Genomic DNA, 10,315 nt, shown 5'->3' with positions numbered 1-10,315 from the left:
TTTTCAAAACAATTTTTTTTAGCTTACATTACAAGTAAACACTACATCAACGTTATTTTAAGCTTTATGCTTTGTGTATTAAACTTGTTTAGTATTGCATGTAATCGAATTTCGTGGTATAAGTGATAATAACATCCTTACAACTTCCATACTCTCATTTAATTCAAAAAAATGACTGGAGTGGGGGAAGGGGAGCGCTCGGAAAATGCGTTATTAAAATCCCTAAGCCTCCACAGTCATTTCTTCTTCGGGCTAGACGGAGTGTAGCAGTCTAACAGACATGCTCTGTTATAAATTGAGAGAATTGGGAAAAAGGGGTTGTTAAAGCACTATATATACTACGCATGAACGATTACGTCGCTTTTTATCGCGTGCGCTTCTTGATCGCATAGACGATACAGAATAAAAGTCAGTGTTTTACTTTTTGCTAGTTTTAGTCTTATATTATACTTGTGTTCATTTACTTACGATTATAAAGTATTATTGGTGTTTTATATTTTACGTTGTGAGTTCTTTTAATAAATAATTGTGTTTATACATTTTTGTTGTTTTAGCTTATACTACTTGACCATTTATTCGCGGTATATTAATCGATAAGTAGCGCGACATGAATTCAAAACAAGTTGCAAAGAAATTGGTCAAAATGACTACTCGCTCTGAGTCAGCCAACGCGCCTGATCCCGTTGTTAGCGAAACAGAGAAGTCTCGACCGCCTGCTCCGTCTAGGCAAAGTACCGAAGAGCCGAGCGATCGTCACAATACTATTTATTTATCATTTACGAAACATTTACTTTTAACACAGCTGTTAGCAGTTACATTCCAATCTCCATTGTCTGAGCACTTGGCAAACAGTTTTGTTGAATCTTTGAGGACGTAGTTTTCATTGCAGCTAAATTTTATAACTGCACCATTGCTTATTTTGTTACCTCCTGATACTAAATTTACATTTAACGCTTCGGTTGCTTCAATTTCCTTGCACTCTGAAAATTTAGTTAAGTTTTTATAAAGCACAATATTGTTTGTTTTTGCAGCTGTAAATATTTTTCTATTTAATAAGGAAAATGAAATCTACTTACAAAATTGAATCAAAAATAGTTTCCACGACCTACTTTTACGTGGGATAACTAATAAAATTTATTGAATTTATGATAGTATAATTATAACAAATTTTTACTTTAAAAACTTAACCATTTTCGCTTCAGAAAAAAGATTTTTTACAAAAGACATATTTTTAATTCGAAAGAATAAGTTCGTCTATAGCAGGGTTTTTCAAACTTTTTTGTAAATCGCCCCCTTTAAAGAAATTGAAAAAGCCATGGCCCCTTTTGCTCTTTATCTGCAACTCAAGAATATCTAGTGTAAGTTTCAAATTATGAACTCATGGCGCCCCTGTGGCTCCTTTACTGCTCATGGCCCCCCTTTTACCCCTTTGCTGCTCGTGGCTCCCTGAGTATGTGTCATGGCCCCCAAGGGGGCCACTTGGCCCACTTTGGGAAACCCTGGTCTATAGTTAACCACACGAAATTTAATTGCACGCTGTTTAACAAACTCAAGTTAAAATGAAATTTTTATTTTATCACTAAGACAATCACAGACCACAAGCTCTCAATAGACCGAGACCTAAGTCTCGTTCATACTTATAATCATCAGTCAGTCGCAATTCAAGTTTATTGTCAAACAGCTTGTGGTCTACAAGTACAAAGGGTATGATCAATTCATGTCGTTAAGTTAAGCTTATTCGTAAGCTTTGTATATAAAAATCCAGCATTTGCCTCTGATGATTTTCACCGATGTTTTCGTGTATCACTCTTTGACAAATATTAACGTTACTAATTTAAATAATTTATTATCTTTTTAATAAAGCCTATCAGTTTTTTAGCTTTTATGAGCTTAAACCCTACCAAAATTTTATTAATTTTTATACAACGACTACACTTTTCAAGCAAAGCTGTGCGTTCTACTACTTTTTTGTATCATAAAAACTAACCTTTCACACAATTAAACTCATCACCAACCCAAGAACCGCCTTCTAAACAATTGTAATCGGTACTTGCAGACGCTGGTGTTGTTTTAAACGGTTCTATGCAAGTGTAGGAAACTTTTAGCTCTATTTCTAAATTCTCATCTACTCTGTTCGTTTTATGTACATTTTTATCTGCGTTAGGTACGTTTGGCGAACGACCACAACCTATAAAAAAGTTTATAAATATCTCTCTATTTTATTCAGTTATCAATACAAGCAGAAAAATTAATAATAAAAATGAGTAAAAACTTTTATAAAATTTAATGCTGATTTTTGAAACTTTTAAACTATCGTAACTAAAAAAGTTTTTGACTTGTAAAAATTATATTTACTAGTAAAGCATTGTATGGGCGGATCCCAAACTCCATCGACACTGCAGGCAGATTCGTAGTTGCTCTGATCGTAACCCTCGTTACACCAGTATTCTATTGCGGTTCCTGCTAAATACACACCGTCTCTTTTGTTCTCATTGATAAATGAGTAGAGGAAGGTGAATCTTCCTGATGGATCATAGTTTCTAATTACACCGCATTCTGCATAAAAAGGAATTTTATTGTAATTTTAAAACGGAAGTTAGCTGCAGCAGATGTATCCATCGATTTTATGTAGTACTGATTTTTAATAACCAAAGTAGTAAATGTAGTATTTTAATGTCTTTAAGCCTTATCATAAAATCAAAAACTAAAAATCTTAACACTTTGGCCTTAACAAATGACAGAGTTTGCTGCAAGTTATAACTATTTATACCTTTTATACAGGTAGGCAGCTCTTTAGGGGTCCATAGTTCGCCCAAGTTGCACTCAAACCTCATGTTGGCAGTCTCATCGCTGAGATGATACCCCTCAATACACTCGAATTCAACAACATGGCGTACCACATCTTCAGTAGCGGAAACATTGAGCTCAAGCGTGTCGTATTTGGAGTTTTCAATTAAAGGAGGCTGGTCACAAGCTTAAAAAAGATTTTGCTTAAAATAAAAACTTGGCTTAAGTTCGGAGTTAACTTGGCATTAAGCTCTAGTTTTTTAATAACATAGGAAATAAGAATCTTTAGTGTTTTAAAAATTTATAAATAACTGTTAGACCTACTCCTTTATTTTTATATGTTTTGAAATTTACATATTTAAGTTAGATTTTTCTCACCTTCTTTAACTCGTAAAACTTCTTGATACTGTAAAGCTATAGTATTAAGTTTTTAACATGGTTCTTACATCTTAAACTAATACCACTCACCCGGAACACAACGTGGAGCGCGATCCACGTCCCAGCTGCCATCTCTGCCACAAGTCGTTGCTCCAATTTCGCCCAGCGCCAGTTTGTGCGCAGCGGAGGTGCAAGCGTAGGTCACCCGGGTGTCGGTCCAAAACTCCCCTTTTCTGTGACTGAACGTGATGTTCCAACGAGTTTGGTTGTTTTTGGGAAGAACATCGCACTCTGATTTATAATTAAAGAAAAAAAGGTTAAATAAAAAGAACAGTTAAAAAAATATAACATATACTTAATTATAATATAACATGTTATAAAAAAAAAGACAAACGAAATTTAAAATAACACTATGGTGTATAATGTTTTATGTTTTTTTATTTAAAACGTAATGATAGAACTTAAAATTTATTTAAAATTTCAGACTTAAAATTTTAGGTTTTAACTTAAAAAGAAGTGCATAAACTTCTTTAAATACTGTATTTGAAAAAAAAAACCTTTAATGCAAATAGGCACGACAGAATTGTTATATAACCCATTTTTTAAACATTCTAAGGCATAATTATCTGCCATGCCAGTGTGGAATTGGAATCCTTCATCACAAACGAATTTGGATGTGTCAGATTGCACATACAAGTCAGCACGAGTTTGGATAACAACAATAAGTTCCCCGTCTGGTATTTCATCGAGTGCTGGACATTCTATAAAAATAATAAAATCACTTTGTTACACGAAATACTCAATTGTAACAGGTCAAAAAATTTATCTAGATTCTTGACACTTTATATTTATTACTTAGTATGTATAAGTTGAAAAGTAAGAAAAATCAATAAAATGAAAGTCATGATTATTAAGAAATAAACTTTTCAAGCAAGTCGGAAAAGTTGAGTTCCAATCTCCGTCTTCGTTGCACCTAATTGCTGAAAGTTGAGGATCATCAATCGCATACCCCTCTTCACAAGACATGTACAAAACAAAGTCAGTTACGAAAAGTTCATCATAAACACTAGTTGGTGCCATTTGTAAACCAGTTGTCATATTAAATCTAGGACATTCTGTTAGTTTAATTTATTGAGATTTTAAGTAGATATACTTTAGTAAACTTTTGTTTATTGAATTTTAATAAACTATTCTGCAACGCTTAATAACGTTAACAGATATTTAAAAGTTCTTTTGAAAGTAAAATAATTTCCACTTTTGTGTTGATAGAATTTCAACCTTTATTGAAAAATTTAAAAAAAAGCAACCTGAATATAAACTTACTTTGTCCGCATTTAGGACCGGTTTCGTGACTCCAGGTGCCATCTTTCCTGCAGGTAAGAACTTCAGGTTGATTGTACTTTAAAGAGTATCCTTCAACACAAGTGTAAGTAACCTTAGTACCGCTCCAAAACACGCCTGCTTGGTAACTGTAGTCTACTGTCATTGTTGATAGTGAACCTTCTGGTGGAGACGGACATTCTGGAAAGCAAAGTTTTTAGCTCAAGAAAAGTAGATTTAACTTTTAGCAAATTTAGTACTCATTAAATCCTGACTTTTTTTTAGTTACAAAATGTATGAAAAAAAAGTTTATCAGTGTGAAATAATTTGGGTCTTATCAGTAGTTCTAACAAACTAAAGTTTAGTTTTTGTTTGCATTTATAAATACCTTATGTAAAAAGATTTTATGCTTTTGCTTAAAATCTAATTAGAAAAACTAAACAAAAAAAATTGTTTACTTTTAAGTAGGGTGCATAAGGTAATATTCGTTATTAAATTAATGAAATTTTTAAATAACTGATTCATGGACTATAAAACACTAGCGCAATATTTTATTAAGACTAAAACCAACTTAATAAACTTTCAACAAACTACCAACTTTTTAAACAAACAGGATATGACGGCTCAAATTTTCCAGTTTTTTCATTGCAATTCAATTCAGCCGGCAGTTCAGATGGTTTGCTGAAACCTTCATTGCAAGAGTACAAAACTTGATGTGGAATTTCTATTTCAAACGACGATCCAGAGTAGGACACAATGACATTTTCATACAAAGTCGTTTTGAACTTTCCATTTTCGATGGGCTTAGGTGTGCCACAATCTACATAATGGACTTGGCGTATACTCATTTTATAAGGTTAAAAAGGAATTAAAACAGTATTAATTACAAAAACCTTTTGAGGCCATTTGAAATTACTAACTTTAACACTTAGGTGGAAATAAGCTTTAAACTAAAGTCAATGCACATAGTTTATATATAAATTATTAAACTAAAGCTGTGATAGGGCTGAAAAAAATAAACCAAGATAACAAATACGGCAACTATTTTTTCTATGTAACAACTTATTTTACCTGCGTAGATTAACTATTCTACGTTTAATTAAAAGCTTTAATTTTGTCACTAATAGCGCTTCAACCAACCTTTGACACAAAAAGGAGTAGAAATGCTCCACTCGCCGTTTTGTAAGCATTCAGCAACCAAATTTGTCGAGTCGCTGAGAATATAATTTTCAACGCAGCTAAACTCGACAGTCGCTCCGCTGAAGAGCTTACCGCCATAATGAGTTTCGCTGCTAGAATTTATAAGCAGACCTCCAGTTGGTACTATCTCGGTGCACTCTGAAACAAAATCAATGTAAAGGATTAATAATACAACCAAAAAATATATATCTTACTATGCAAGCAGCTAATTTCCTTGTAAGTCCAAGTCCCTCCATTGATGCAATTATAAGTGGTTTTGGCGTTTTCAGGAACTAAGTAGTAAGGCTCTCGACAAATATAAGACACATTGAGCTCAACTTTTGTTTCAAGATCAACTTCAAACTCTTCATTGACAGTTTTCAATGCGTTTTGTATATTTGGTGAAGGACCGCATTCTTTTAATTAAAACAACTTTTTTAGTTTGTTTAGAAAATAAATAAAGATTTTATGTTATAGAACAATTACCTTTTATATTTTAACTACTACTTATCGTAAAAATTCTTACCAGGATAGCACTCTATGACTGGATACCATTTACCATCAACACCACAAGTTGAAACTGTTGCGTTTTGTACGTAATTATCCTTGCAAACGTACTCAACAGAAGTACTATTTAGAAGAATGCCGTTTCTTTCGTTTGTGTTTGTAGTTTTATTTGATTTGGTTTTTTCAACAGTTGGAATATCATCACACTCTTAAAGTTTTACATATATAGAGAGAAATAAATACTATATACTTACGAAAATTGTTTTAAAATGCCAGTAAAATTCCATTAGATAAAAAAAAAATTATTTTTTTTATTCTTTAGTAATTCTCTGCTTAATATTTAAACACTTATTTACTATTTAAAACTTTAAAACCAAGTTTTAGAATTATTCCAGTTTATCATCATAGCTTTTTATATCTAAATCTCAAACTAAATGAAGTAGTTTATTATCAAACACTTAAAAATACATCTGTAAAGATGAGCTAAAAGATAAACTTTTTATAATGTGAACTTATTTATCTACCTTTTATGCAAAAGATCGGATCATTAAGTGACCATGAGGAATGTCTGTTGCCGCACTCAGATCGAACAACAGCAGATTCATTTCTCAGATAATAGCCGGGTTTGCAAGAATACTCAACAACATACAATTCTACAACCCCACTATCTGATGTTTTAAGGTCTATTGTCCTGATGTTCGAGTTTTCTACGAAAGGAGGATTTTCGCAAGCTAAAATACGAAAAAATTAACATAATTTAACAAAAAAGCTGTATAAATAGTTGTAAGTATAAAGTTCGTTGTAAAACAAACTTTTCAAAGTCATTTATTTTTAAATATAGCTACATGAATAAAAAAAATGTGTAAATTAATCATTTTATTTACTACCAGGTTTAGGTGGCAAAAAAATACGACCTTTTCAAGTATAATAAAATAGTAAACTGGGCATAACAAAGTTGCACATTTTGATTTGAAAATTTTTATTTAAATAAGTTCTATACATTCAGTAAATCAAGCAATCTTTTTTAGTTAAGACCATAACTATATATAGCTACTAAATAAAACAAGTTTTTCGTAGCATTAAAAAATTTCTTAAAATTTTTTTATTGAAAACTAATAAACAATTCAGCAAAATAAGTATTAAATATTTATAATAAGACGGACTAACGAAACTAAGAGATCAAAACAAAATAAAACTGCAGTGCTAAACCAGTTTTGATATTAACAGATATGTTTTTTTCTTATATATTTATTTATTCAATTTTAACCCGGAACACAAGTAGGAGCGAAATCATGATCCCAAAGTCCGTTTCTGCCGCAAGTCAGCTTTTCAGGTTCGTTCCATTTGGGAGTGAACGAAGCGTTGCTGCAAGCGTAAACTACTTGGGTTCCAGTCCACATTTCACCATCTATGTGGCTGAATGATATATTCCAGTAGACTGAATCACCTTCGGGTGGACTGATGCAATCTATCGGTTTGTTATTTCATTTTATAACATATATACTTTATCGTTTACTCAAACCAACTGTAGGCAACTAAAATTCAATCTTAAAGTATACCGGGTATTACTAAAAACGGCAAACTTTTCTTAAAAATTAGCTTAACACAAGAGGCGATTATTTGAAATTATTACAAATTAATTTTTTTTTTTTATTACTTGTGATGCAAATAGGAACATTTGTGTTGTTGTACGATCCGTCTTCTAGACACTTGTATATGTAGTCATCAGAACTTCCCTTGTGAAACTTGTAACCTTCATCACAAGCATAACTAAAAACGTCATTACTCAGATAGAAATTAGCACGAGCTTGGTTGACAGAGTGTAACTTTCCGTCCTGCACCTTTTGGAGTGTTGGACATCCTGCAATATTTTAATGAAACAAGTTTAGCAATCAAATTACGTTTTAGAAGTAAAATTTAGCATCATTTAATTAAAGCAAAGAATCAAAGCTTTGTACAGTTAAACGGATATTTTATCTTTACGAACATAAACTATGCAATTAAAATTTTAACCGAGTTTATAGTACGAATAAATTAGTTTTATATGTGGACCGTAGAAATAACTGGATAAGTTTTCACTCTATAAATTTTATTATGATTTTTCGGAAACTTTTGTGTTTAAACGTTTTAGTATAAAAGTATACCTTTAAAGATAAAAACTAAAACTAAAATAAAACTTTAAAGAGTTATAATAGAAACGACTACATAGCTAAAGGTTACATTTTCTTAATATAAGTGTTAAACTGATTAATTTTTATCTGATAATAATTCAAGTTAAACAAGTTGCAAATACTGAGATGTAGTTATAACGACATATTTAACCGGTTAAAAAACAAATTTTCTATGGTGTTTACCAGATATGCTAAAAAAATTGTTTCTTAATAATACTAATATGCATAAGTTAGATTTATTTTAGAAACTGTGCACCACAAGAAAATTTTTCTTAATTAAGCATAACAGAATATATAAATAGAAAAATAAATAATTTAATTCCAAATATTAAGCATTATTATATGTTTAATTTAAAAACAAACAATGCATGCTTACTTTTTTTGCATTCAAAATCAAATTCACTCCATTGACTGTTACTTTCACACGACAGCACAGCTGGGTTGATGTCGCTAAAACTAAAACCTCCGTCGCACATGTACCTGACTTTCGCGCCTTCAAAAAATTCCCCTTTACTTAAACCTTGATCAGCTATTAACCTCATGTTCAGCCCTTCAGGAGGTTGTTGACACTCTGGAAAAAAAAACAATTGATATTGTTTTGTTTAATAAAGTTCAAACTACAACATTAGCAATAAAAAGATTTAAACCAAATTGATTTAACAGTAGAAGTTTACTTTTGTAAATCAAAAGTATTTTAATCACTAGTTCATAAAATTAGTTTAAAGCAAATCATTAAACGAGTTATTTATATGAATTTAAAACTGATGGATAGGATGAATTTGATAAATTTTTATATTTGTGGTCAAACGTAGCTATTAAATAAATAAAGCTTTTAAAAAGAATCTGATAAAATGTTACGAGTTTACCTTTGTTGAAAAAAATGCATGTTTAGTTATTAAACACTCTGAATAAAGATTACTGATTGTTTAAATACGAACTAATTACAACAAACAAAATAACTGATTTTTTCTCATTTAATAAAAAATACAAACAGTTATAATTTTTATTCTTTAAAATTCGAATAACTTTTTGTGTTAAATGACTTAGATAGAATTATAAACAAATGTTTATAGTACAAACTTGTTTAAGTAAAGCACAAAAAAAAAACTTTATTTTAGTTATTTAAAAAGTATACCACTTAAAATAGATTCGAAAAAGTTAGATTTAAAAAGTTCGGATAATTCAGGCTGTTAATTCAAAAGTACAAGCATGTTTAATTGTAATTATGAATGAATAATAAATATAGAAACAAAATTGATAAAACATATTTGCTTGTTCATCAATTTATAAGGTTTAATCTTGAAAAAACAGTTCATTATAAACAACATACTTTAAGTTTATAACATAGTAAATTTACTTATAAGGGCATAGACTAAACAAATACCAACTTTTATTACACATATTGTTTTTAAAACTCACTTATTTTTAAACAAACGGGCGGATATCCCTTATTCCATTCGTAAGTTCCGTTTTCCAAACATTTCAACAAATCAGAAGAGTTTTGGTTGATGTAGTAGCCCTGATTACAATCGTACTTATATGTAGACCCGTTTGTGGGCACATTTGGACCAGTATAATGCCCGTTTTTAAGTTTTGGTGGTTCACTGCAAACTAAAGTATTAGTGATATTAAAATATGTTTTTAAACATATCTAAAATTCAAAAACTATATTTATTTAAAATGTAAAACTACTTTTTTACATTCTAGATGAAAATAAGCATATAAACTTTGATTTGACTAAGGCTACTGTAGCATAAAAAACATCATCTTAAGTAATTATATTTTCTATTTACTTCGTAAACCACATTAAACAACAACTTATAGTAATATTAAACTAACTTATTAGAGTTTGCCAAACTATGGATATTATACCACAAGATGAGCACTGCATTTACCTCATTCAAAGTTAAAAAAGATACTTTCCAGACAGTTTTAGTTTCACCTAGATTAGTTAGATACTTTAAAAGTAAAAA

The 10,315-nt window shown here is 30.6% G+C and overlaps 1 protein-coding gene across 1 annotated transcript; it reads right to left on the bottom strand.

The window, feature by feature from the left end:
• Window positions 1-236: 236 nt before the first annotated feature.
• On the bottom strand, window positions 237-10,109 carry LOC145833099 (sushi, von Willebrand factor type A, EGF and pentraxin domain-containing protein 1-like). Its single transcript, XM_082940299.1, has 19 exons — window positions 10,105-10,109; window positions 9,762-9,946; window positions 8,719-8,913; window positions 7,829-8,032; window positions 7,439-7,639; window positions 6,696-6,902; window positions 6,191-6,379; window positions 5,880-6,080; window positions 5,626-5,823; window positions 5,084-5,305; window positions 4,489-4,686; window positions 4,089-4,280; window positions 3,723-3,926; window positions 3,256-3,456; window positions 2,771-2,974; window positions 2,356-2,556; window positions 1,988-2,188; window positions 792-980; window positions 237-271 (listed from the first exon to the last, which is right to left on the bottom strand). The coding sequence occupies exons 1-19, from the start codon at window positions 10,107-10,109 to the stop codon at window positions 237-239; spliced, it is 3,432 nt and encodes a 1,143-aa protein (XP_082796425.1).
• Window positions 10,110-10,315: the final 206 nt, after the last annotated feature.

The sequence above is a fragment of the Thalia democratica genome, chromosome 4 (assembly GCF_965202585.1).
Source record: "Thalia democratica chromosome 4, ktThaDemo2.hap1.1, whole genome shotgun sequence".
NCBI lineage: Eukaryota > Metazoa > Chordata > Thaliacea > Salpida > Salpidae > Thalia > Thalia democratica.
Note: the sequence above shows the minus strand (reverse complement) of the source record. Positions and strands in the feature narration are given on the sequence as shown.

Coding starts and splice junctions, on each gene's coding strand:
- LOC145833099 (XM_082940299.1), bottom strand. Junction 3,927..4,088: donor TTTTCCGACTTGCTTGAAAA/GTTTATTTCTTA, acceptor TTATTTTTATAG/AATGTCCAGCACTCGATGAA. Junction 3,457..3,722: donor CGTGCCTATTTGCATTAAAG/GTTTTTTTTTTC, acceptor ATTATAAATCAG/AGTGCGATGTTCTTCCCAAA.